This window comes from Castor canadensis, chromosome 8 (assembly GCF_047511655.1).
Source record: "Castor canadensis chromosome 8, mCasCan1.hap1v2, whole genome shotgun sequence".
Classification (NCBI taxonomy): Eukaryota; Metazoa; Chordata; class Mammalia; order Rodentia; family Castoridae; genus Castor; species Castor canadensis.
Genome location: NC_133393.1, coordinates 154,007,504 through 154,035,160, shown reverse-complemented (window position 1 = coordinate 154,035,160; position 27,657 = coordinate 154,007,504). Strand labels below are relative to the sequence as shown.

Here is a 27,657-nt window from a genome sequence, read left to right as displayed (position 1 = left end):
CTTTGACCTCCTCCTATTCCTCCTGTTACCAGATGTCAAGAGAGAGACAGAAATGGAAGGGATGAGGGTTGTGGAGAGGAGGTAAGGGGTCCTCCTTTCCGGCACACAGGGAAAAACAAATAACACCACTTGCTTAGTCCATCTCCAGTTGCTCCCCTCACAGGGCTTTAGGCGTCTCTTAGCCATAGTGAGTCCATATAAACCCCAGACCAGAGGCCCTGTTGTGGCTTACCCTAGGGCATATGAGTTCACCATGGACCTGCAGATCGGGACTCTGCACTCACTTCATAGCTGGGCCACGTCTCAGGCTCGCATTTTCATACACTCCCACACAGTCCAGTACTTCCACCCAACTCCCTGAACGTGAGAGACATGGCTTCACCCCAAAAGGGGGTTACTTGGGTGTCTCTGCTGGAAGTTGATCAGACTCCCTTTCTGCCTCCTAAAGCAGTCCTAAATTCAAACCCGGGTTCTTACTAGTCTGATGAGCAGGGTTCCCAAGTTGGTTCTCAAGCCTTTCTGGGTTTCTTTGTGTGGCCAAAACTTGCCTCCTTGGTTCACCAAGAAGTGTTCCCTCCCCTCAGATCAACACTTCTGGTGGCATCTGGCCCTCCCGGTGGGCCAAGGATGCTGAGCTGGCAACAAGGAGGTGAAAGCACAGCCCTCCAAATTTCAGACAAGTCCCCAGAAATGTAGGATGGCTCAGACAGAGAGATGGGACACCAAAGCTTTTGGAAAACAAGTTTATTAAGCAAGCTGGCAGCAATTTGGTGGACTTGCATCCAATAGCTGAGCCCCTAGAACAAAGGGGGTTCTCCTTATATTCCATTGGGAGCAGGTTAGAGGAATGGGGGGTACAGCTTGTGCCATACATGGTCACATACTATTTCATTGACCATTTTAACCTCTGGGGTGAGGAGACCTTTCTCTGGTCTCATCCCAGGTGACATTCCTCAAATCCATTTTTTACTGTTTGACCATTGCACTCATTGTCTCATTATCTCCCTTCCCCCTCCCTGCCATCATGTCACAATATACCCTTATTCATAACCTCAAACATTACCCAGAAGGTGATGGTGATAGTGTCAATTTTAAAAGCCTGCAGTGGACCCAGGCACTGATGGCTTATGTCTGTAATTCTAGCTACTTGGGAGGCTGAGATCAGGAGGACTACAATTTGAAGTCAGCCCCTGGCAAATAGTTTGTGAGACCCCCATCTCCAAAATAACCAGAGCAAAATGGACTGGAAACATGGCTCAAGTGGTAGAATGCCTGCTTTGGAAACATGAAGCCCTGAGTTCAAACTCCAGTCCCACCAAAAAAAAAAAGTTCGAAGGCTCACATTTCCACCATGTGACCAGAAAGAGGCTAATGACCCAGCTTGCTAGAAAGTAAGGGAAGGTCAAGTCTAAGGAAGGATGGACTTGTGGGCTGGGGGTGGGGAATGCTAATAAGAGGACTGGGCCCAGCTTCCATCATCTTTCATGTAAGGAGATGTAGGACTTGACCATGGTAAGGAGGTAGAACACCAAAGAAAGACACAGCAGGCTGAGGAAGAAGGAAGGGAGCGTCCTAGGGCTGAGGCAACAAAGTCCCTGACCACAAACTGGGCAGCTTTTAACAACAGGAATGCAGCCTCTGACACCCCTCGCACAACCTTCCCAGACTCCTCCCATGCCATGTGGGCTTCCTGGGATCCCTGCTAGCCACATTCCTTCACTCCATTGGACCTCAGGGTTGGTGTCTGCCTTCAGTCCAAGCTAAGCCACCATTCTCCCTCCTGTCCATGCATACCTGTGTCTGAGCCCACTGCACACTCATGCCTCCACACCAGGGCTCGCTGTGCTCTGTGTTCCACACAGCCCTGGTCCCCCCATCTTCAATTCACATGTAGTGCAGCCTGATTCAAGTGCATGCTGCCAAGATCTAAATCCTTGCAACACCCACCAGCCAAGTGACTGAGAATAACCTAACCACCATAAGCCTCAGCTTCCCCGATGCAGGACAGAGATGGCACAGTTCCCTTCACCCTTACCCATGGTAGCTGTAGGGCTCATGAAATCATGGAGGGTGAGGCTTGCCAGTGAAAATGGAGGCCCCTCTTGGGAGAACCTCTTTTTATTTTTGTGGGTGTGGCACAGGGAATTGAACTCAGGGTTTCACTACCTCTTGAGCTATGTCCTGAGTCATACCCCCAGGCCCTTTTTGCTTTAGTTTGTTGTTCAGATAGGGTCTCTCACTTTTGCCCAGGCTACTCTTGGACCTTGATCTCCTACCTCTGTCTCCCAAGTAAATGGAATTACAGGCATGGGCCATCACACCTGGTTTGTTTTTGAGATAAAGTCTCACTAACTTTTGCCCAGGCTGGCTTCACACGATGATCCTCCCATCTCCCCCTCCTGAGTAGCTGGGATTATAGGTGTGTACTACCACTCCTGGTTCTGGAAGCTCCTCATTATCTCTGGACAGTGTCTGTTCTGGGACAGCCTGTAAGGTGAAGGTTAACTTGTCTGTCCCCACCAGACTGGAGTTCCTTCAGCATACTCCCCAACATATGGGAGGTTGGGGTTCAGGTGGAACCCCAAATCACCTGAGTGGTGAAACAAAAACCACTCTCTCCTTGCTGGACTCCTCCAGCAACTACTTCTGCAGGAGCTCTTTGACTGTGTCCATGAAGAAAAGTACCAGGCAGCGGCTCAGGGGTGGACAAGGGAAAAATAACTTACTATTTCTCTGCAAAAAATAAAGTCCCATGGTCAGAGTCATTGCTTGGTCAGAAGTAAAAACATCACCAAATGTGAGAAGGGAAATCAAAGAACCAATTCCTCTCTTCAGGCTCTGAGAGTCTTCAAGGCAGAAGGTGAGGGAGAAATTTTCCCCAGCATGTTCTGGGGAAAATATATTTTTCTCCTTTCAAAGAGCATCCTACATACACGTGCAATGCGTTGAGTCATTCTCAAATGGAATTCAACAGCTGACTTGGAATCCACCATGGTGTGGGCGTGAAAGCACTAATTAGGATGGTTCTGTTGCTAATAGAAGCCTTGGGCAAAGTGATCTCAGGTAGTGGTGAAGGCTGGGCTCCTGGGGGCCTCCTTGTCTTTGTGGCCCCTGGAGGACTCCTGGCAGTGAGGGCTGCACTTCCCAACAGGCAAGCTCTGGCCTGTCCTTCCCTGGCTGTTTTCTCACTTGGTCTCTCCAATCCACTGTTTCGTACGCAGGAGGAAACTCAGACTCCCAGAAGTGAAGCAAGGAGCCCTCAGGCACCCACCAGGCCTCAAACACACAGCTTCTGTCTCCAAGGGTGGTCAATTACCTCAGAGGAATGGGACCGTCCCTGCTCCAGGCCCAGGGATGCTTGCTTGAGGCTGCAGGGCCCACGCTTTGGAGAAGAAATTCCCGAGGTGTCCAGATGGTACCAGGCTTCTCAGGGGCCCTGATCTGCTGCTGCCCGACTGGGTCAGGGTGAGCCTTCCTTCTCCCTCCCTCCTTTATTCAGAGATCTCTTGAATTATGGAGAATGGCTGTTTAGGAATGCAGCTGGTCTGAAATCAGATGAAGAAATGGTTCCTAACACGTAGGCTGGGTGACTTTGAGCTACTTAGCACTGCTGCACTCAGCTTTCCCATCTGCAAATGGGGCACAACGCTAACATTGCCAGGGATATTGAGTCAACTGTCAAATAACATAGCCGTGATGCCTGGTTCACGATGGTTCCTTGGAAGTCCTTTCTGTAAACGTTAGTCCCCTGCTTGGCCACCATCCCTGTGGTTCTGGTCCTCTCATCAGCGTCCCTGTTCCCTCATGCTGTTGACCCCTTAGGACAAGGCACTGCAGGTGACGGGCCCCCCTTGACTGCTCAGAGTCATCTCTTGCTGGTGTCCTGCCTGTGTTCCATCAATGTGGACAAGCGGAGCCAGCCAGTGAAGGCGAGAATGCCCACTCCGCCACTGACCAGCTGGTCCAGGGCAAGGCCCTTCTCTCTCTGTGCCTCTGGTTCCTTGACAGGCGATCCTTACAGCACCTGTCACAGGAAGCGAGCTCCATCTCCAGGGTCACTTTCGCTATTGCAGGACCCCAGGTGACTCCTCCTGCTCAGGTGCACTGCAAAAAAGATGGAGCCGAGCCCCAGCTCTGCCCCTCCTGATGAAGACTGAGGAAATAGTAAAAAGGAACATGAAAGTATTAGGGATGTGGTAGGGAAAAGGGGACGGCGGATAAGTGAGGGTAACAGAGGGTGACTATGATCAACACACATTACATGCATGTATGGAAATCATGATGAAACCCATCACACTGTACGATTGACATATCCTAACAAAATTCTACCATTTACAGGGGAGGTAAGAAAACGTATTTGGGAATAGAAAGACACTGCCTCTCCTCCAGTGCTTTTTGATTCCGAACTTGTGAGAACACCAGGATAAAGAGCCAACAAGGAGGCGAGGTGGTCAGAGATGGTGGAGAAGCCTTTGGTTTGCAACCAAACAGAGCAGAGTGGCCTGGGACCAACTATTAGTGTCTCTATTTTTCAAAGTGCTTTAGAGAAAGTGAGTGATTGCACCGGCATCAGGTGAGGAGGAGGCGTGGCTATCTGCTGAATGTGGTGTGGTGATGGCCTGGGCTGGTACACGTGGTAATGGCCACTCAGCATTGGTCCCAAGCCTCAGCTTTGGGCCAGCACACCAACAGCCTCCATTGCAGCCCCTTCTCCCCTTTCCCCGCCCCCCACCACATGCCAAGGGGAGTTGCCCACTGGGAGCATCCAGTCAGCCTTCAGAGCTTTCCCTTTCTAGCTACCGGCCCCATCCTGAGGCTACCTAGCCACCCCCGCCCCAGCACATACTTAGTCACACCATGGGCGTAAATTCAGGTGGGACCTAAAGTGACAAAAGTCACTCCCATCAGGAAATGTCAAGGGTTTAGGAACTCTGGGCCAGGAATCAGGATGAAGACCAGAGCCATTTCCCTTTATACACAGTAAGACTCAGGGTGCATGTCATAGGGAGCCTGAGAAAGGTGATGGTGATCTGCGGACGGTCCCTTGGGGGTGCTGAGGTCAGTCTAGGGAATGTGAAGTGAAGGTGTCTAGAGACATCCAAGGAGATGTGCAAGACAGCTGGGCTGCAGGTCAGAGCCTGTCAGGGGCTGGCAGATGGCTTCCATGCACACTGTGCAGCTTCTGAGTTGTGGGTGAGGAGCAGGACAGGGCTTAGCCACCCATTTTGCAGGGAGGAGAGTGACAGTCTGTAAGGTTGCCGTTGGCACTGTGGCTTGACCCTGGCAGGACCTGAGACCCTGCACCACTGCCTCAGACCCCAGCCACTGGTTAGACTAAGGGAACAAAGTGAGCTGAAGTAGAGTGTGGATAAGAGGCAAACTGTAGGGTGAATCCCGCCTCCTCACCTGTAAATAACTGCTGACCACGCAGTCCACTCCATCCACCTCTGCCACAAAAAGCATGCATGGGGCTTCCCTAGGCCACTGATATGGGCAGATGCCCCATCTAGAACTGTGCTGATGGGAAAGTTACTGAACCAGTCTGAGCCTCAGTTTTCTCATTTGTAAAAAAAAAGAGGTAATTGTACCCACCTCCATATGACCAAATGACACAGGATGCCTTCTGCAGAGTGAGGGAAGGAAGACACTCAATAATGACACCTACAGCAGTAATGCAGAGACAACTGTGCATCTCTGGCACTCACACAGGAGTGCCACACACAAGTTCAAATCCCTCCCACCACACTACCAACGTCCTCTGTGCTGGGGCTGTGGTGGTGCAGGAATCTGTACCTGTCCCATGTCTCCACCTCCAGGCCAGGCACCTCCCTCAGGTATCATGTCCCATCCTCAACTCACCCCACTCCAGTCCTTGACAACACTGCCCAGCAATCTCAGAGCAGAGAGCAGAGAGCACCTGTGCCGAAACCCTGGGCAGGTTCCCTTGCTCATATAACCCAGGCATGTGGGCCTTTGGAGTCTGGCCCCACTGTATTTTCTGTGCGATTTCTCTCTACCAGCATCACACTGCAGGTCCACAGAGGTCCTTTTTTACAGCAGATCTCAAGACCTTGGCTAATGCTGCTTATCCTTTTGTTTTCGGACACCAACCTATCCTTGTCCAAGATCACCCAGGGCCAAAGTGGAAGAGTGGGGACATACACCTTAGTCTGTATTCACTCCCCAGTCAAGCGGGCGCGTGAGTAACCTAGTACCCTGAGCATCAGTCTTCCAACCTGTAAAATGGAAGAACTTGGTGGAACTCGGTAAGGGTTCTACAGATAACAGAGGGAAATTCAAGCAAAATGCAGGAACTTTTCGAGGCTCTGCTCCATTTACTTCTTGGCTAGCCCCTCTCCAGCCATCTTCCCTCTTGAATGATAATTCCTGTGCCTCATCCTGTCAGACCCCTTACTATCCAGAAGAATCCAAGGCTTGGGACCTGCCTGATTGAATGTGTATCACTTACCTCCCCCCGAGAAGGGCCTTGCACACCATAGGTGCATATTAAATGCTTGCTGTGTTGTTTTGCAATTTGGTGTTTCAAGATTCATCCTGGACTTTTATAGGAATCTTTCCTGTGGGGCAGAAAGTGACATTCTACACTTAACCTTGGGAATACTCAGTCACATTTGGGGTTCTTCTGAGTGTACTGAGGGATTTTTGTGGATATTATCTCATTAATCCCACAAGGAGCCCGTGGTGTGAAAGCTTAAGACATTCTCAGCTTAGCCAGAGGTTCCTTAGCCAAAGGGCAAAACAGAGCCATAAGTCTATTTCTGAGGTGCAGTCCCAGGGCAGTGAGAAGCAGGAAAGGGAAGCACGGCACAGAAGGACAGTGATGCCAGACTGATGGAGCCTCTGGCTGTCCACTCTTCATGGGGAGAGGGCCGACTTTCTGGGGTGGTTCACAGGCTGCCTCGGGCACTGCAACTGGCCCAGGAAGGGAGAGAGACATATTTGCTGGCTCCTCCCTGAATCCTCTTTCTAGTTGGTCCAAGTTCATTTCATGGTGTATTAAGACCTCAGATCTCTATGTGGTGTCATCAAAGTTCTTGCAGGCCACAGCAGGCCAGAGCTGCACTCTAGGCTGCAGTCCTTCCCTCACTAGGTGGGGGAAGGGAGGGGAGCAACTGGCCCCTAGGAGTGGACCTGGGTGCTGGCACCCACACAGCTTCACTATGGTAGGCTTGCTGTGGAGGCCAGGTTGAGGACTGGCCCTTACCTTTGGGCAGGTTAAGCCAGCAATGGGCAGCAATGAAGGCTCTCTACTGAGCAGGTGGACAAGGTTGGGGGCAGGAGAAACGGAGTGGACCTGTTTGGATGCATTCCCTTCTTACATCTGAAGAAATAGAGCCTAGGAGGTGCAGAGGTCACGAGGTTGTTCAGGTGGATTCAAGTTTCAAACCCACCCCATCCACTTGACCACATCTGAGTGAGAAGAGGGTGGACGATATAATCAACTGTTTCCATGGCCATTGCCAATATCTCACCCTTTCCCACAGAAGGTATTTCAGCACTCACTCACTCGCTCACTCATTCATTAATTCACCCCCCTCACCTAATCACCCACTGAGCACTTGCTCAGCTCCTCCCTTTAACACACTTACCTGCTGACTCCAGTTGGGTCAAGCTTCAGTGGGCAAGGAAAAAATTACCTTTATTAGAAGACAGATTCCGCTGAGTGCTGGTAGCTCATGCCTGTAATCCTAGCTACTCAGGAGGCAGAGATCAGTAGGATTGCAGTTCGATGCCTGCTGGGGCAAATAGTTCTCAAGACACTATCTTGAAAATATCTAACATAAAAAGGGCTGGCGGGTGGCTCAAGGTGCAGACCCTGAGTTGAAGCCCTAGTATTGCAAAAAAAAAAAAAAAAAAGGAAGAAAAAGACCGACTTCCCCTCTCCTCGCCGCCATCTGCTGCATGGTGGAGCCTCCAGTGGGAGGGATAAAGAATTTGTGTGTAGAAATTGAGGGACCTTTCCCAGGAGAGACATTTCAAGTGAGTCTTGGAGGATAAAGAGGCTTTCTGATATTTGGGCTTTGAATGAGGGGCATTCCAGGGGGTGGGCACAACCCAGGCAAATTGAGGGAAACCTGGTATGCAGGAACCTTCAAGATGCCTTCACCTTTGGAGAAATGCCTTTTGCAGCAGGAGTGCAGGACTCCTGCCAGGTTCAGTTACGAGACCTTTTGCTTTAGCTGGGTGGGGTGGTGAATACCTGTAATTCTACCATTTGGGAGCAGGAGGTAGGAGGATAGTGAGTTTGAGGCCATCCTAGGCTGCATAATGAGACCCTGACTCATAAAACCACCACCACCACCACCACCACCAGCAGCAGCACCACCACCACCAGCACCACTACCAGCACCACCATCAGCACCACCACCAGCAGCAGCAGCACCAGCAGCAGCACCACCAGCAGCAGCAACAACAAACCCTTCTGCTTTGGTTTTCCTCCGTCCACACATTCCAGTTTCCCCAGTGTGAGTGAACACACAACCTGTGAACTGTGTTCTTCACTCAGGTAACTATGAAAAACACAGGGGGCATGCAGGTGACAGGCAGTAACACCCAAATGAATTAACAGAAACTTGCAAACAGTACTTTAAAGTATCCACCATAGGGAGTGCAATCCTCTTCAGTCAGCATTTACCTGAGTCTGTGCATCAAGGACAATCTCAATGTCCTCTCTGTTGATTTATGTATCATACATGGCCAATGAAATTACCCTGAAATTCCCCCCAAAAGCCAGTGACATTTATAGAAATTACAGAGGACTCCTCTGTGTGCGCACATGCTCTCTGGCCCTCTGAACACCAGTCCCCAGGGCAGTCCTCTTTTCCAGGCTGGTGTCCCACCCAGCAGAAGTACTGAGTTGGGCTGGTGACGTAGCTCAGTGGTAGAGTGCTTGTCTAGCATGGTGAGGTCCTAGATTCCCTCCCCAGCACTCCAAAGTGGGGCTTGAAGAAAGAACTAAGTAGGGCAGACGCTTTCCTGAATCCAGAAGTCGGGGGGAGCCCGAGTTTTCTCCCTCCTGAAGGACAACACGTAAGTCATTTGTGGCAAATACCCTATACAGGCTTTAACGACGTTGGAGTCTTCACCAGGGAAAACAAAACAAAACAAAACAACGAAATTCCACTCATTTCTTCCGAGGATAGAAGAGATGTGTGTGGTGTCCGCATTTATCAAAGCGGGCATTTGCCGATTGCGTGTGCCTGGGTACTTTTTTGGGTTTGGTAGGAATATGAAGTTATGAGTTATCAGCTGAAACATTTACCCTGAAGTAGGATTGCACCCTTTTTCTCCCCCGCACCTTTCAAGCGTACCGGGGTGCTACAGGCAGGGCACAAAGCATTCCGACATTAATTGATGAGGACAGTAACTCCGCGGCGGCAATATTGACTCGGAACCATTAACCTCTTGGCTGTGGAGCTGGGAGTTTTGAAATGCGACCTCCGCAGCTGTAGTTATAATTGTTTTATGTCACATTGACCGGGCATATTTATGAGTTTTAACAACTGTCTTAAAAAGTCCAGTGACATCTGTTGAGAGTTTAATTGTGAGTGTAAAACAAAATCGTTAAAGGCACAGTCAAGAGATCAATTTTCATACTGTTTAAATAACACGGTGGCCATCAGGCGGTGGGGGAATTTGGCGACATGACTAATTTAGTCTCTCAAGTTGCTGCGCTCCGGCGCAGAACCCGAGGCATGGAAGATACTTTAAATGAAATAGGAGAGGGAGGCGGAGGAGAGAAAGAGGGAGAGGGGGAAAAGAAGGTGCAGCGACAGCCAGGAAAGAAGAAATGGACACCTGGGTATTTTCCCTTCCATCGGGAAGTATCACTATCCCCGGAGTTAGGCAGGGCGCCTCCGCAGAGGGGGATGGGCGCGCCCGGTTCTCCTTGGGTTCGGCTGGGGACAGAGAGGAGGAGTTCGCGGACGCCCCACTCTGAGCTGCCCTTCCGAGCGGTTCTGGCGGCGGGTGGCCCCAAGCCGCCGGCCGGCGAGTTCGCACCCCTCTCCGCGGTCACTTTTGTTCTCCGCTCGGGGCGCCGGGCTGCGGCGGGGCGACAGTGCGCACGCGCGGGCGGGGCGGGGGCGGGGGCGGGGCGGGCGGAGGGCCCGGGCACCGCCCCCTGCCGCCCCGGCCCGCTCCATCCGGGCACTACCGAATTAGCATCGTGCCGAGGCACAACTTTGCCGAGGCCCAGCGAGATCCAGGCGCGCGCGCCGGAGGAAATATAGTCCCTGCCGGCGGGCAGCTGGCGCGGGCGGCGGTGGCCGCGGCGGCGGGGCGCGCGCGCGGGGCTCCGCGGGGCTCCCGGCGCCGGGGGGCCATGCGCTCGGCCGCGCTGGCAACCCGGGGATCCGGAGCAACTTATCAGGTAGACTGAGGAGTTGGGGTGGCCGCGGGCTCGGCGCCGCGTCTCTAGGTCGCCTTTCTTCCCCTTCGCCAGCCTTCCTTCTTTTCGGCTGTGGAGGAGGGGGATCGTGTTGTCCCCCTTCCCGGAGGCCCGGTCCACCCCTGCCCGTTCCGGTCCCCGCCGAGCCACACAACTTCTCCAGAGCCCGGGCTAAAGTGAGCGCAAAGTGCTGCCCAAGTTGCCGGGATGGAGCTACAGAGCCGGCCCGAGGCGCTCGCTGTGGAACTCGCGCACCACCAGGTAGGTGGCTGGGGGGTCCCTGGCCAGGGAAGGGGAATGGGCTGGGGAGTGGGAGCGCGAGAGACCCGAGCCTTAAATCCTCTCTCCCTGGTCGCAGAATTCCTTTGGCTAGGGTACCGGGAGCTGGCCACCTCCTAGAGCCTGCCCCGGGACTGGGGAAGTATGCACAGCACGGCCCTCCCTGGGCCCCCTCCTCCTCCCACGAGTCCCGCACTGTTTGGAGTGTGGGCTCGTGGGACCCGGCCCTGGCGTCTTCTCTTGATCGCCGCAGGGTCTGCACTCCGGGTGCCCGGAGGGCGCCCCTTCCTAGAGACTGCCCGGAGGCGGATGGCGGGGAGCGTGGACGGTCCCCTCCTAACCTCCTCCTCCTGCCTTACCTCGGCGCAATCCTGCACTGGTCGCAAAAGTAGTTTTGGCGATTGTTGCTGGGGAGAGCGGCGGCGTGGCGGCCGGAGCCCGAGCGGTATTGCGGCGTGCGCGCGTGTGTGTGTTGGGGAGATTAGGACGCGACTTGAATATTTATGAGCTTTGCTCGACACGGACTCGTCGTGTTTACTTGGCTCTTTGTTCCTCCCCCCTCCCCCGGCACACACTCACACTCAATCGCACACGCACCCTGGCCTGCAAACTTGCACGGCTGGGGCGCGCCGCCGGGTGGCCTCGGCCCCCGCCCCGCCCCGCGAGCTGCCCCGATGAGGCGGCAGCCACAGGTAAGCGGCCCCTCGCGGCACTGCCCGGTCGCCTCGAGTGCGGGATGCGGCCCGGGAAACTTGGGGCGTGCTGCGGCCGGCCTGGCCCGCGGGGCACCGGGCGGGGTGCGCGGTCCATGGGGCTCTGGATCGCACCTGACTCCCCGGGCGGCCGGCCTGAGCCCACTCCTCCGTGTTTCCGCAGAACGGCGACCTCAAGAAGCAGCTACACGAAAGGCAGCCGCGGATCGCAGCGCTCAGCGACAAACAAGTAAGCAAGGGGACCTGTCCCCCACTCTAGGCGAAGGGCCAGGGAGGATCTCTGGGCACTTTGGCAGCACCCTAAAGTGCCAGCGTGAGTGTCACACGCACAGATTCCCACAGGGGTCTGGCTCCAATCCTCAAAGTTACCCCCTCCCCCCTTTCAGGAAAGAAAGGGCCGCTTCGTGGCGGCGGAGGGGGGAAGAGCGAGGCCCCGGCAGTGACCAAAAGAGACGAACTACACCTCAAAGGCGCTGGCAGCCCGGCGTCCATTTTGAGTTGGTGGACATGTTTTTGGAACATGGAAATTCCCCCGGCTCGGTGCCCCCACTCCACGCTGGAGTGGGATTGGGGGCGCAGCAATTCGAGCCTACACCCCAAACTACTTGGAAGCAATATCTGGGTTCAACTGCAAACCTCGTTTTTAACATCCTTCCTCTGGCCGCCCCCTCCCCTCCCCACTTCGCCGGCTTCACTTTTTATTCTTGGAACCTGACGCCAGATCCTGGGGAACAAAAGAAAGGCGCCCCCGGGACCCCTCGGTTCTGCCCCAACTTTGGTCATTGGGCCTTAGGGGTAGGTGGGGACCCACGAGAAGCTCCTGTGGCGGGGGGTGCGGCCGCCGACCCCCTCACGGCCCCCTCCGGGGAGGAAAAGTTGTCCATTGTGACTTAGTTACGCTGAGCTCAGCGCTCCGGGTTTCAGCACCACGAACAGATGCCGCCGCCGGAGCTCCGCCGGCCGTGCGCCCCCGCCCCCCGCACGTTCCTCCTCCCCCCGCCCCCCGCGCGGCGCCCCCGCCCCCTCCCCGCTGCCGAGCCGAGAACTTTGAGCAGCGCAGCCAATGGCGCGCCCGGGGCTCCGAGGCGGTGGGGGCAGCGCCCCCTCCTCTGCCCCCTCCCCCTCCTCCCGCCCGCGCCGCCGCGCCCCCTGGCATCGATCGCGCTTCCTTCGGAATGCCGGCGCCACCGCCAGCACCAAACTTGGACAGCTCCGCCCCCCCCCCCGCCCCTCCGCGGGGCTCCCCTCCCCCACTCCGGCCTGACCGCCCCCTCGGACGCCCCCTCCCGGGGCGGGATTTTCGGTGGGGGGAAGAGACGTGGACGAGGTTGGCGGGGTGCCGGCAGCCCTGGAGAGGGAGAAGTCGGAGGCCGGGTGCTCCGTTCGAGTCTTTAAAGTTGAAAAGTGGTGGGAGGGGGGCATGCGGGAGAGGAGGGGGCCGGAAAGAAAGATGGCTGTTCCAGCGTCCATGCCTGGTCGGGGGCGCCCGGCTGGACGGCAGGGTTCGGACGAATGCATTAACCCCTTTCTGTCGGTGCCGCGGCCCCCCACCCCCTGGCTGCGCGCCCCCTTCCAGGAGTGGAAGCTTCCATTCCCACTGGAGGGGGGCTGGCGCTCGGCCCCGGCGAAGTCGGGGAGTTCGCGGGAGGGGGGTGGGGGGGAGGGGACCCAGGCCCGGCATTACCATTTTGATTGCTTCGATGCCATTTTTGGAGGGGGAGGGGTTGGAAGACCCTTCTCTACAGAGCACAAAGATGTTTAATCACTGTGTAGAATCAAATCAGATACTTTCTTTTTTAAAAAAATATATCCACCACCAAATCTGGTACAGTGTGATAGCTGGGGTTACTGAGCTGTTTTTTCCACTGGGTGAAACGGTAAGTTGTTGACTCTTACGCTCAGAGTAGATTTAAAAGAGCGGAAAAAAGCCAATAACCCAACAGCTTTCACTGCAACAATGTCTCTTTATGTGTGCGCTACGTGGCAATAGTTTTACTATTTGGAGTGGCTGCTCAGAGCTTCGGTTTGATCATTTCTTCTGTATTGTGGCAAGTGTTTCAGGGCTGTTTAAATTTTTATGATGATAGTAAATGAGTAGCTATTTATTATCCAACATGCTGGAATTTAGATAAGGCTGAAAGGAACATTGGAAAATCCTGTTTGAAGGTGGTGCTGCTGGGAGAAGGAGCTCTCCTACTCCAGGCTGCCTTTGCCTTTAAATTTGAACTCGGGAAGGATGCCTGCGAAAGAACGTACCTCCATCTTTTTCTGTGTGAGTGCTTGGAAAGAAAGAAAGGAAACAAGAAAACTTTTGTTTCCTGGCCTTTTAAAAATGTTTCTCTTTTAGATGACTAAAAATAACATCTGGTACGCAGCCAAGGGTTTGGCCTGGCCATCAGAACTTGTGTTTGTAACTGCAAGCGTGTTGCTTTTCCGTTTCCCTTTGTGGCATTTTATGTAACAAGGGCTCATAAAGGGAGGGGAGGGGGCTGAGGCCGGGTTCAGCATGCTAATCAAGCCGCCTGTCTCGCAGTGGACATCTTTGAGAGCTCACCTACGCAGTGATTTGAGTGGGCCTACGTTTGTTCCTTTCCCTCTGCTTGGGAGACTGTGGTGGTAATTGTCTGCTTGACCGGAAAAGGTCAATGAACAAGCGTGGAGGTGACTCTGGACTGAGCCAGGGCTTTAAGAGGCTCAGCTTGGACACCCCAAAACTTGCCTGGGAAGAACTACAGAGTGGGAGTGGGGGGTGAAAAGCTTGTTATCAGAGTTATTTTAACTCAACAAAGATTAAAGATAGGATTCCTTTATAGAGTTACTTGGGAAGGGGTGGGGAGGGGGTCTTAACCATCGCTACCTCCAGAAATGTTTTTCTGTGCTGCCCCTGCTTGGAATATCAAACATAAAGGTTAAATTTCAATTAAAGGTGCACAGACGGATGACGTGAGGAACTAGATAGTAAAACGAAGGATGACCCCATTACCGGCCTCCGCTAGAGGTACAATAGCAGTCTAGTAATGTCTTCCCATCCAGCCGTCAATTTCCCATTCACCGCTCTCTTGGTACTGGAATTTTTTCCAGTTACCTTTAGAAATGGTGACGGGTTTAAAGGACTCGTAGAAGTTGATAGCTTGTTGGTCAGAAATAGGTTAATTCTCTGTCCGGCTCTTCTCCCACCACTGGAGTCTAAGGATTAAACAAAATCATATACCGTAGGACCTTGGTTTTTGCAAAGGGAATTCATACATTCCCCCCACCTTCGGGGGAGAAAGAAAGGTGTGGGGGAAGCTGGGCAGGTGGACCAGGCCACACTCCTGGTATGACTGCACCTCGGTGCTGGGTTCTGAGTTTGGGGGCAGACGGACCCCTCTTCTTTAACAAGGTGTGACGTGTGAAGACTCCATTAGCTGCTCCAGCGGCTTTGCACCATGAATTTCCAGCACATGGAGAGGCAGTAACGTTTTTATCTAAATTGTCAAGCAACAAGCACTTCTATATGAATAACAGACCCATCATAAATTCTGAAGGCTCAGTCTCTCCCCTTTGGAGTTCCCAGGGCAGTGTTTAGATGCCACATGGAGTAGCATCTCCCGACTTCTTGCAGTCCAGCTCAGCCAGAGTTAGAAGAGCCTTCTGTTTGAACTCTAGCCCATGTTGGTGTGGACTGGCCAGAGAGACCCTGGAGGTGAACTTGGGGCCGTGGGCACCACCCAAGCCATCGATTTAATGGACTCTGATTCTGAGGGGGCTGTCCTTAAGCGCAGTAATGAAAATCTGTCTTCTTGAAAGTATTATGTATGTGGCGTTCACCCTGACGCTGAATCGTGTCTCGGTGTCATTCACTACCCATATCAAACACCAGAGGGATTCTGCCTAGACGTCTCCACCAAGTGGAGCTGTGCGGTGGGTTTGGTTTATTCCAAGAGCATCCCTCCCTCACCCCCAAGATTGTCATCCCTTGATCAAAGGACATTCTAAGCTCTCTTTCTGAGTTTACTTTCCTCCTGGAAGGTAAATTTTACTCTTCCTACCAGCACCCTAGTGCTGTTTTTGTTCTTGAAACAGTGTTGTTACACACTAAAGAGAAAATGCCAACTTGAAAAGCTCCATGTTTCACACTTCGGGAAGGAGTTTAGACTTGGACGGCAGGACCCTGCTGCAAGTGCCCCTGACCTGCACCTCCACTGGAGCCCTTCTCCTCGGCCTCACTTTCCTCTACCCTCCTACCACCCAGGACCTGCCCAGTGCTGTCCTAACCTAGAAAAGTGCGGAAGTGGAACTTCCTCTCGGCATCCACTTCACAAACAGAGCCAGCCTTATTGAGCTAGAATTCACATGTCCCCTGCACTGCTGAAAGTGCCCTGTGATAGGTTCCTGAAAATCACAGGTCTGGGCCGTTGCCACTGTGCGTTTTTGAGCATGTTTGCCACCTTGAAGCTGCTCTGCTGTCTCTGTGTTCCCAGCCCTAAGCCATGCTACCTCTTTCTCTCTAGAGCCACCTGTTCTGGACCTTCATAGGAATGGAGTCATAGCTACATATTTGTATCCTTTTGTGCTTGGCTCCTTTCATTCCTCACCTATAGTGGGCATCATCACTTTGTTCCTTCTATGTCTGAATGATGCTTGTGTGGCTGGAATGTATTTTGTTGACGGACACTTGGGTGGTTTCCATCTTTCAGTTCTTACGAGTAGTGTATTGAGTCTCTCCTGCCCCTTCTGGTATGTTCTTCATTAGAGGGAATGTCTTCAAATCACACCGAAATCACAGTGCTCCCCAGATGACAACCCCCTTCCCAGTGGGAAGTCTGTGGGTTCCCAGTACTCTGGGGTTAGAACCCAAGGACCCTGCCTGCTGTTTATCCTCTGCTGAAGGTGGGGGCTCCACTTTACTCTTGCACTTGGCCATGCAGCCCCTTGATTGCTTTTTAACAACTTCCCTGACATCCCAAGCATATCCCAGCCTCTGGGAAGTGCTGGGCTTCTGATGTCTCAGTAAGTAGTTCTCTCACTTTGCTGAACTGTAAGCCCCATGGAGGGTTCCACCCGATTCCCCCTTCCCTACACTCTCAGAGCAGTGGGGAGGTGTGAGGATTTATTTGCACTGGTAATCTTATGGTCTCAGGGGGCTCTATTTGTAGTGAGCACCTAATGACATTTAAAATTCATGTGTTTGAAATAAGTGACCCCAAGAAGAGCAGGACCAGCTCCCTGTCTTTGTGTACCTGATGAAAGGGTGAGGTGTGGAGAACTGCGTTCAGGGAACTTCTGGAAAGGGTCTAAGATGCAGATCTTCATCTTTTCTGCCCTGGACACTGAGGACAGCTTTCTGGAGGAGGTTCCCTGGGCCATGTGTCCTCAGTACTCAGGTGTGGCCAGACTCCCTGGAGGAAAGAACCTGAATGAAACATGTAGGTGGACCACCAACAGGTGTTGGCGAGGATGCGGGGAAAAAGGAACCCTCTTACACTGTTGGTGGGAATGTAGTACTAGTACAACCACTCTGGAAAAAAATTTGGAGGCTACTTAAAAAGCTGGACATCGATCTACCATTTGATCCAGCAATACCACTCTTGGGGATATACCCAAAAGACTGTTACTCCAGAGGCACCTGCACATCCATGTTTATTGCGGCACTATTCACAATAGCCAAGTTATGGAAATAGCCAAGATGCCCCAGCACTGACAAATGGATTAAGAAAATGTGGTATCTATACACAATGGAATTCTATGCAGCCATGAAGAAGAACGAAATGTTATCATTCGCTGGTAAATGGATGGAATTGGAGAACATCATTCTGAGTGAGGTTAGCCTGGCCCAAAAGACCAAAAATCGTATGTTCTCCCTCATATGCGGACATTAGATCAAGGGCAAACACAACAAGGGGATTGGACTATGAGCACATGATAAAAGCGAGAGCACACAAGGGAGGGGTGAGGATAGGTAAGACACCTAAAAAACTAGCTAGCATTTGTTGCCCTTAATGCAGAGAAACTAAAGCAGATACCTTAAAGCAACTGAGGCCAATAGGAAAAGGGGAACAGGTACTAGAGAAAAGGTTAGATCAAAAAGAATTAACCTAGAAGGTAACACCCACGCACAGGAAATCAATGAGAGTCAATGCCCTGTATAGCTATCCTTATCTCAACCAGCAAAAACCCTTGTTCCTTCCTATTATTGCTTATACTCTCTCTACAACAAAATTAGAGATAAGGGCAAAATAGTTTCTGCTGGGTATTGAGGGGGGGGAGCGGGAGGGAGTGGAGTGGGTGGTAAGGGAGTGGGTGGGGGCAGGGGGGAGAAATGAACCAAGCCTTGTATGCACATATGAATAATAAAAGAAAAATGAAAAAAAAAAACATGTAGGTGGGAGGTAGGGGTTCTGGTGAGTTTTATGGAAGTGAAATTGTGAGAGAAAGAGGAAGGAAGGTATTAAATGCAGGGTAGGATGAGATGGCTGGACTTTATGTCTTAGGTTCCTGCCATGGCAAGGGCTTCAGGGCTCCAGGCAGGAAAGTGTGTGTGGTGGAAGGACAGCAGATTCCAGGGGAGGAGAGTAAAGGAGGCAGGAGCTCCTGGAGCAGATGAGCTTTTTAGATGTTCATCAACCTGTGCAGAGGCTCTTACAGGGAGGATGGGGCCTGTGAATGACTTGGGGAGCAGGAGGCCGGGAGGCTGCTGGGCTAAGTGAGAGCCTGGGTGACTAGTGTGTGATCAGTTCTCCTGGAAGGTGCTGCTCCAGTAGGACCTTCCTCCTGCCTTTGAGCTGCTTAGAAGTTGAGAAGTGAGAGGTAGGCATCTCTGGCAGCCTCCAGAAGATGATTCAGTGGGTAACTGCCCAGTTGAAGAGAAAAAGGTGTGTGTGTAAGATACACGCACATTTTTGTGCTTGGATACACTGACCAGTTACATTTTAATTTTTATTGATTTTATTTTATTGACTGTACGTGGTGTATGTAACGATAAGTAAAATGTTTCTGTTGATGTCTGCTAATAAGCATGATATATGTGAAGCCCACATAACACATATAAAGTCAGTCTAGAACTATTACTAAGATGAGAAGTAGGATCTGTGTATGATGAATTCAGGAAAGTAATTACATTTGGAGGATAAAGGGGAATTATACTTTTTTTTTTTTACACAAGGTTTTGCTGTGTACCCAGGCTGACCTGGAACTCAACAACTGTCCTGCCTCAGCCTCTCCAGTGCTGGCATTGCAGCACCACACCCTGCTCTGAGGATTCTACCTTAAAAAAAGTTTTTGTTAGCCATGAGTGGTGGCTCATGCCTGAAATCCCAGCTACTTGGGAGGTGGAGGTCAGGAAGATTGCAGTTTGAGGCCTGCCCTGGCAAAAAGTTAGCGAGATCCCATCTCAACCAATAAATTGGGCATGGTGGCACTTGGGTATAATAGGATTATGGTTTAGGCTGGCCGGGCAAAAACACAAGATCCTATTTGAAAAATAACTAAAACAATAAAGATTGAGGGTGTGGCTCAAGTGGTAGAGCATCTGCCTAGCAAGTGCAAAGTCCTGAGTTCAAATCCTAGTACCACCAAAAAAGTTTTTATTATAAAAGCAACATGTGCTTGGTGGGAGATTCACAGCACAAGTCAGCTTCAAAGCTTATGTCATTAAATGTAAGTTTATATTCCCTTCATCATCCGCCCTGTCCTGTGGACATCGTCAGTGCCTGTGTTCTCTGCATACCCATCTGTGATGTGGATTACACCTTTCTGTGACACAACTGGATCCTCCAATCTTACTATTCCTAAACTTGCTGTTCACACTTGGCACGATATTGCAGAAGTCTGCTGGGTGATAACTCAAGGTTAATTCTACAGGCATTGAAGGACTCTCACCAGTGGAGACATAGAGGTGGTGCTGGGGTGATTGGGTATTTCAAGTGCTTCCACATGGGTTTGCTCTCACATATAGTTAGAGAGGCAGGCGTTTCCACACTTGGGTGCTCCTTAAGGTCCAGCCAGGTCCTGGCATGAGACATGGAGCCACCAGCAGTACATGGGACAGGACTCTTTCCAGGAAGGCAACATTTGCACGGGGAGAGAAGCGTGGGGGCACGCTGTGCAAACAGTGTCTAGGAGGACTGCAGCGCTCTCTCCTTAAGAACTCCCTTCTACTTCCTGCTTGCTTGTCACCAGGCTCTGGGTCTTGGTCTCTCTGGGCAGATCTGAGAAGGGCAACTTCCCAGGGTCAGACAGCTGGGACCACTGAGAGTAGAACTGCCGTTCTGCCCTCTAGCCTTGGGCATCCTGTTTTGGGCCTGCCTCCTCTCCAGCTGGTGTCCCACATTGTGTGATGTAACTGGAAGAGCAGAGGCCCCCAAATCTTCATGTGCCAGCTCCCCGCATCCTGGCCTGTGTGTAACCTCGAGCAGGCTGGTGGTCTCCTTTTCCAGCTCCATTTCCTATCTGTAACCTGGTGGTTATGAGACCTTCTTCACAGGGTCATTGAGGAACTCAGTGTGGGCGGGAAAGTGCAGAGAAACCACAAGACACCGGGAGGCTGATTTGACCACAGGAAGTGTGTGGCTGCTTGTCTCCATTCCTGGGTGATTTTTTCCGTGGGCCCTGTCATGTGGCTTTGCGGCCTCTGGAAAGGCTGATGGTGACTGTGCTGTCATTTTCGACCAGTCCACAGTTCGCTTAAAACACCTGTACTTGGAACTTTATCATTGATTTCAATTAAGCTTGAGTTTTTTCAATGAGGTGACTCTGATAATAACTTTGGGAATCCCATGATGCCTTATTAGAGCAGCTGGCTATGATTACCCTTGTGATGGAGCAAGTTTTCCTCTTAACACCCTTGTCGTTTCAGAACCTGAATCCTGGGCTCTGGTTCTTTTTGACCTTGTGAGAGTTGAAGTCCATAGAAGTGTGATGTTGGGTCCAGAGGTCCCTTGTTTGGCAGCAGAGGTTCTGGTCACTCTGGTCCCCTGTACGGATGGGTTAAGGAGACCCTTTAGGGTGTCTTCTGGCTCAGCCATGGGGCCCTGCCTCAGCTGTCCTCTCCAGAGAGTAAGGCTTTCGCTCTTGCTTCTAGAGGCTGGCAATGGTTTTATGGCACTTGTTTTAAAACTGGACAGCCTGGAGTTGTAAACCCAGCTCCATCCTTGCAGGGGTCTTCCATCTGGGGCAGTGTTTGCCTCTTGGAGGCTTGGGTTCCTTGGTGGGAAGATGGAATTACAGTGTGTTGGGTATCTGGCACTCGAGAAGTGACATTGGAGAGCCACGCTGGGGTGGGGGGGGTGTTTATTTTTATTCATTTATTTTTCTACTGCTCCAAAACATTTCTATTTTTTTTTATTCATATGTGCATACAATGCTTGGGTCATTTCTCCCCCCTGCCCCCACCCCCTCCCTTACCACCCAGTCCACCCCTTTCCTCTCCCCCCCACCCCCTCGATACCCAGCAGAAACTATGTTGGCCTTAACTCTAATTTTGTTGAAGAGAGAGTATAGGCAATAATAGGAAGGAACAAGTGTTCCTGGTTGAGATAAGGATAGCTATACAGGGAGTTGACTCACATTGATTTCCTGTTCATGTGTGTTACCTTCTAGGTTAATTCTTTTGATCTAACCTTTTCTCTAGTTCCTGGTTCCCTTCTCCTGTTGGCCTCAGTTGCTTTTAAGGTATCTGCTTTAGTTTCTCTGCATTGAGGGCAACAAATGCTAGCTAATTTTTTAGGTGTTTTACCTATCCTCACCCCTCCCTTGTGTGCTCTCGCTTTTATCATGTGCTCATAGTCCAATCCACTTGTTGTGTTTGCCCTTGATCTAATGTCCACATATGAGGGAGAACATACGATTTTTGGTCTTTTGGGCCAGGCTAACCTCACTCAGAATGATGCTCTCCAATTCCATCCATTTACCAGCGAATGATAACATTTCGTTCTTCTTCATGGCTGCATAAAATTCCATTGTGTATAGATACCACATTTTCTTGATTCATTCATCAGTAGTGGAGCATCTTGGCTGTTTCCATAACTTGGCTATTGTGAATAGTGCCACAATAAACATGGGTGTGCAGGTGCCTCTGGAGTAACCTGTGTCACAGTCTTTTGAGTATATCCCCAAGAGTGGTATTGCTGGATCAAATGGTAGATCAACATTTAGCTTTTTAAGTAGCCTCCAAATTCTTTTCCAGAGTGGTTGTACTAGTTTACATTCTGGGGGGTGTTTAAATGTGATGGTACCTCAGGCTCTGGCATGAGTAGGACTTCAGCACCCTCCTCTGCTGCATGGCTTTCCTATTGGATGTGGCCATGCTGTGGTCCCTGTCCTGCCTGACCAGTTACCTCTTCACTCTGTCCTCTATGGAAGGCTGCTGCCAGCGCGGTACTGCTCTGGCAGAGGCTGAAGCCCAGAGGGGTCCAGTAGTGAATGGAGAAGCTCTGGGCCATTGGCTCCTGGCCACCCCAGCTTAAGCCCTGTGCTGACTGGCAAGGACCATACTTCATCTGTGAATGTGAAAAGTTGGTGAAGGGTGTCTTTTCAGACGAGATTAAATGTGTAATGTGTTAGAGATGAACCTGGGCAAATCAGTGCTGTTCAGTGATCATGGTGGCAGTTTCCGAAGTAGGAAGCTGTATCTTTTAGTCAAGACCTGTTCTGGGGCTCTGGGTGGCATCTCCTCTCCCAGAGATTGGCACAGGCCTGGCAGGAGTTTGGGGAGCATGTGGGAGGCTGAGGGCAGGAGGGAGGACTGTGACATAGAAGCCCAGCTAGCAAAATAGAGGTGGGAGTGGGGGGAAGAGCTGAGCCGAAAGCACAGTTCCTGGGCTTGGTGAGGAGCCCCCTGCTTTTGTGTCAGTGCAACCTTGGTCAGAGCCCCCTTGTGGCCTGGGTGCTGCCTTCCTCTTCTGTGATTATTACTGACAGTATTATTTCAGGCTTGAAGGCCATCTCTTATTTGGAAATGGCCTCTGTTCTCCGAAGAAGCGAGTGTACTTCCTTGAAAATGTTTCACTGGCCGTACTCATCATCAGACAGCACGGCCTCTGGTGTGGAGAGAAACTGCTGATGCGGCTTCCTTCTGGTTACAGCCTCAGACTGCCAATAGTGGGCGGCTCTCAGCACTCTCAGATTGGTCGCACTCCATGGAATTTTTTTATTTTTTGGTTTGGCACTTGAGCTGGTCCTGTTAAGATGCAGTAGGGGCCTGATGCAGGGACTCACACCTGTAATCCTAGCAATTCGTGAAGAGAAGATTGGGAGGATCGCAGTTTGTGGCCAGCCCTGGCATAAAGTTCTCAAGACTCCCGTTTCAGTCAGTAAAAGCTGGGTGCTGTGTTACGCATCTGACAGCTATTCAGGAAGCATATAGGATTGTGATCCAGGCCAGCCTAGGCATGAAGCAAGACCCTATTCGGAAAAATACCTACAGCAAAAAGGGCTAGGAGTGTTATTGACTCAAATGTTAGAGTGCCTGCCTAGCAAGTGTGAAGCCCTGAATTAAAAAAAAAACTAAAAAGGACACAATAGGAAGTGGTGCGTCCATGGATTTGGTTTTGTTTGGTTTTGTTTTGTCTAGTGTGGGTCTGGCTGGATGACAGTCTCACAGTGCTGCTTCTCAGGCGGAGTTGCACTGAGGCTGCACAAAGATCGTAGGCCGCATCCGGTTGTGGCTCTTACCATGTTACTCCTGCTGCTTTATTAACATAATACAACAAGCAAACTTAGAGGCAACTGTGGCTTTTAGTGGGGACAAAGACCTCTGAGTTGCTTTGGTCTGTATGGATCAGAGTGTCCCAAACTGGGATTGGACCCTAGATTTGGGATTTACTGGAAATACAGGATATGCTCCCCTACTTCAGTCCCCTTGACTTGGCTGATGGCTTATGGCTGAAAGTATTAGATGTGAGAACCAAGGGGTGCTTTGGAGGATCCCTCATCTTACCCAGGGGACATTGAGGCTGCACGTGGGGCAGGGGGATTGCAACCAGGATCCTGAACCAGCCTGGACAATCCAGTCTTCCACCCACCATGCTGGGGCTGTAAGAGAAACCACTTGTGCTGGTGTCCACAGCAGGTTTCTGTTTGCTGGAGTTTTCTGTCTGATGCTGCTAGCCCTGGGAGCTAAGTCCTACACAGTTTATCCTGTGTGTGATACAGGGCTGCCAAGGAAGAACCGTGGGTGATACCCTAGTAGCTCTCAAAATGGACTTAGAGGCTCAGAGCAGTTGACTGCTGATTTGCATGAGTAAGAAACCACTTTTTAGGGCTCCAGTGCTCTGGAATTGTCTGTGGGTGAAGTTTCTCAAATTAGATTGACTGCAGGTCTTAGGTATGGGTTAGCACCCTCAGCCTTTGTGTCCCTGATGAGGCCAGAGGCCTACCCATTGCCCGTCACCCAACCACGGGCATTCCTTTCTGCTATTGGAGTCTGCACCTGGGGGTAGAGGCCCACTGAGGGCCCAGAAGGACAGAGTCAACCCCCAGATGGGGGTGGGCGATATAATGATTGCGTTTTAATCCATGGAGTGAGGCAGCAGAGTTTCCTGAGGTGGTAGCAGAGGCGCCTGTTGGGGCCTCGCTGGGGGTGCCAGAAGGCTGTCCCTGGGCAAACCCAGGCAGGCTTTCTGCCCCAGGAAAGAAAGGGTCAGGGAGGGGGTGGCAGAGCAGGGAAAGGGGGGAGAAAGGGGTTTCTCCTCCGTGTCATTCAGTCAGAAAGCCAATCTGAACAAGTAAATGAACTTGAAAATGTAATTAAAAACATATACTTATTAGAGCCTGTGATCCAGAATGTCGCGTGAGATGCAGCTTGCCAAGTGACAGGCAGTATCTCCCACAATCAGCAGTGCTAACATGCCGTGATTACTGTGGATGAGGGCTGGAGTTACTTCTGAAAGTGCTGCTGGCAGCCTGTCATGTGAGAGCCCTGTGCTCATATCTCATGGCCTCCTTCTGCCGCCACTGTGAGAAGGTCCCTCCGAGAACTTGTTCTGGTTTGGAAGGGAGAGGTTGCAAAAAAGTCACTGGTACCATTGGGGACTGAGGTCACAGGGGCCCTGGAGGTTTAGGTAAGCCTGTGGAGGATGTCACAGCCACAGGTGCTGGGAGATGGTAGACGCGGACAGACTGAAAAGTAGTTTCGACAAGCTACCTGTGGCCGTCTTAAAGCTGGAGCTGGGACTCAGGTGGCCTGGAAGGACACCAGGATGACAGAACTCTCTGTGTCATAAGTCCTTTTGCGTGTTCTCCGGGGCATGCCCACTTGTCTTCATAGTTGTGTGTCTAGAGGAGGACAGTCAGCCTCCTGAGCACATTGTTAAGTTGAGCACGTGCCTGCTCTGTGCTGGTCCTGGTCTCAGAGGTGATAGACAAACTCTGGTCAAGTAGTGCATTGTTGGGAGCTTGGGTGCATGTGGTATGTGGGAGGCAGGTGGCAGTTTTAAGCAGGGAGCTGGAGATTCCCACTGAGAAGGTGACATTGAAGCAGCAGCCTGCCGAAGTTGGAGAGTGGGCCGGGTGGCTCTCAGGGAAGAGAGTTCTTGGCAGAGGAGAGAGCCCACACAGGGACCAGCCTGGTGCGTCCATTGAGACCAGTGTGGCCACAGAAGAGTGGACAAATGTGAGAGGAGGTCTGAGAGGCACTGGGATGGGGTAGGGCCTGTTCTGTCCCCTGTGAGTGACCCTGCCTTGATTTCTTACTTTTTTTGGTGATACTGGGGCTTGAACTTAGGGCCTTGTACTTGCTAGGCAAGAGCTCTACCACTTGAGCCACACCTCTAGCCCTTTCTGCATTAGTAATTTTTCAGATAGGGTTTCATCCTTTTTGCCTGGGGCTAACCTCTGGGAAATGTCTCTTGCATAACTGGGATCACAGGTGCGCAACACCACACACGACCAGCTTGTTGGTTGAGATTCTCCCAAACTTTTTTCCTGGGCTAGCCTCAAACCATGATTCTCTCATTTTGTCTCCTGCATGGTTGGGATTATAGGTGTGAGTCAACACACCCGGCCCCCACCCTGCCTTTAAATCATCCCTGGCCACAGCAAACCTGGGGAGTCCCTCACATGGGACAGTGCTGGTTCACTGAGTTAGGTGAAAGCTGATTTCAGCACCGTCTGGAGTTGCTGCTGACAGTGAGTGCTGTTTAGGTGGAGCCGGTTGCTAGAGACCTTTGCCCATCAAGCATCCACTAGAGCCAAGCAGCCTGGATGGGCATCAGAACCAAAGCCAGCTGGTTCTCCCCGATGCTGAGGTTCTGGGTTCAGAAGTCCTAAGACCTTTAATGACTGCCCGAGGACAGATGCTGGCAGGGAGGGCAAACTTCAGCATTGCTAGGTCGGTGACACAGGCCCCACGCATTCTGCTCAGTTAATGTGAGGTCCTGGTATGGAAGAGGACAGTGGAGTATGGCCTTCCAGATCCTCCTGGCCAGAGGGATGCTCCTGTAAGTGTCACCTCTGCCAAGCTCCCTCCATTATTCTCCATCCCTGCTTCCTCCTCATCCAGGGTCCAGCTGGGGTGGGCAGCCATCTCACCTCACAGGCTGGGTCCAGTATCCCTCCTGGGCTTGCCCTCCTTGATAACCCATCAGGCTGGCTCTTGACCTAGCAGTAACCTCCCTCCCTCAGGCAGCGTCTTGGGTGGTGGCCACTCACAGAGAAGGAGGCCTGTTACGGAGCTGGTTAGACCCTGGCACACTGAGATTCTGCATCCTCAAGATTCTAGAAGAATCCCAGGGTTCGAGGTTTAGCAGTAGTGCAGCCTAGTGTGAGATTCCACGAGGCAAAAATAGTCGCATAACCAGAGAGCCGTTTGGGGTTGTTCAAGGGTGTTCATCTTCCATTTAGATAAGAAAGTGGAACTCAGATGTGTTTCTTTAAATAAAATAGTCCCTGCTCCTTCCCCAGTCAGTGCCTCGATGAAGTTATTTTATTAATGTGCTCTGCTGAGTAGACTTGAATGGGTAAGGCAGTGCCTCATACTCTGGATCTAATTATAGACACGAGGGACCGTACCAAATAAGCCGCCTTGGAAGGAAGAGGAGGCTGGCAGCCTGGTTTCAAGCGTCCTTCAATGAACTTCCTTGGTACTTGTATCTTAGCAACACAGTTTATTACATCCCCCGTGCGCCGGCCTCGCCGCGCAGTAATTCATCCCCCCCTCGGGCCCCCATCTCAGAGACTCGAGGGAGGAATGTACCCACTGCTTTTCCTAGACTGTGTTTGCCTCTCTTCAGCTTTGTTTAATCAGTGAAAAAGGCAAACATGGCCCGGGCTGGGACCTCGCTGTCTGAGGGGCCACCACGCAGTGAGGAGGTGGCCCAGGCCTGAGAGGTGGTGGCTGGTGCCCAGCCGAGGTCCTGCGGTGCTGCTGCTGCGGGCTGTGGTGCTGCCTTGCAGACCTGTTCGTGCTTGCCCTGGCGCTCCCTGGGTTTGGGTATTTTTATCTGAACTTCTTTCTTGCGGTGGCACTGATTTGGACGCGATGGACGGAAGGGGTGACATGTGCACCTCTTGCCTCATCACCAACAGCTGTAAGTGGGGATTTGTTACATAAAGGCTGCTGCTAGACGATACAGAGGAGGGCACCAGGAGAGGAAAGAGGGTGGAGGCACTGGGCCAGGGTGGCCTTCCAGACTGGCTCGGTTGTTTTTGAGCCCCGGCTCCTTCGCCTTCCTTCACTGAGCCGAAACTGTCCCCTCTGCTGTGTGTGAGGCCACCCTATCTGGTGAACACAGACTAGGGACTTAGGACAACTGCGTGCTCTCTCACAGTTCTGAAATCAATGAGTCTGATGGCTCCAGGTGAGGATCTCTCTCCATCACTCAGCTTCGGCTGCTCCCTGGGGTCCGTGGTTTGTGGATGCATCACTCCAGTCTCACCTCTGAATTCACAGGCTATCTTCCCTGTGACTGTGTCTTTTCTGCTCTTTTGAGGATACCTGCCACTGACTTTGGGGGCCACCCTAATCCAGAATGACTTCAACCTAACCAATTAAATCAGCAAAGGCCCTGTTTCCAATAAGGTGACACTCCGAGTTTCCAGGTGGATATGAATTTGGGGAGGTACTGTTCAGCCCAGTACTTCTGCCAGTTGAAGCTGGTCACACCCGCCCTAGGGAATGGATAGAGGGGCCATGCATATTTGCATGTTTCCTTAGTAGTAGCCATGTCCCTGACTGCTGAGAGCTAAGGCGGAAGGACGCATTGCTGAACATGCTCTGTTGTGAACTGTGCAGTGGCCAGATTTTCTTAATCTGTTAGGGGGCAGTTGGTTTGAATA

General features: G+C 51.8%; 1 protein-coding gene and 1 long non-coding RNA gene across 3 annotated transcripts in view; one reads left to right on the top strand and one right to left on the bottom strand.

Moving 5' to 3' along the window:
* Positions 1-762: 762 nt before the first annotated feature.
* Positions 763-10,048, bottom strand: LOC141425862 (uncharacterized). The gene is made up of 4 exons (XR_012451036.1): positions 7,226-10,048; positions 6,470-6,578; positions 5,593-5,623; positions 763-4,153 (listed from the first exon to the last, which is right to left on the bottom strand). It is a non-coding gene; the product is annotated as an uncharacterized lncRNA (long non-coding RNA).
* A 280-nt stretch (positions 10,049-10,328) lies between these two features.
* Phf21b (PHD finger protein 21B) overlaps positions 10,329-27,657 on the top strand; it is a 93,576-nt gene continuing 76,247 nt past the window's right edge. Inside the window, exons 1-2 of one of the 2 annotated variants that reach the window (XM_020167415.2) lie at positions 10,329-10,672; positions 11,567-11,632. In XM_020167415.2, the coding sequence (XP_020023004.1) occupies positions 10,619-10,672; positions 11,567-11,632 (120 nt within the window). In that variant the 5' untranslated portion in view covers positions 10,329-10,618. Of the gene's footprint in view, positions 10,673-11,338; positions 11,383-11,566; positions 11,633-27,657 lie in introns of those variants that run through there. The other variant, XM_020167416.2, reaches the window with a different exon arrangement.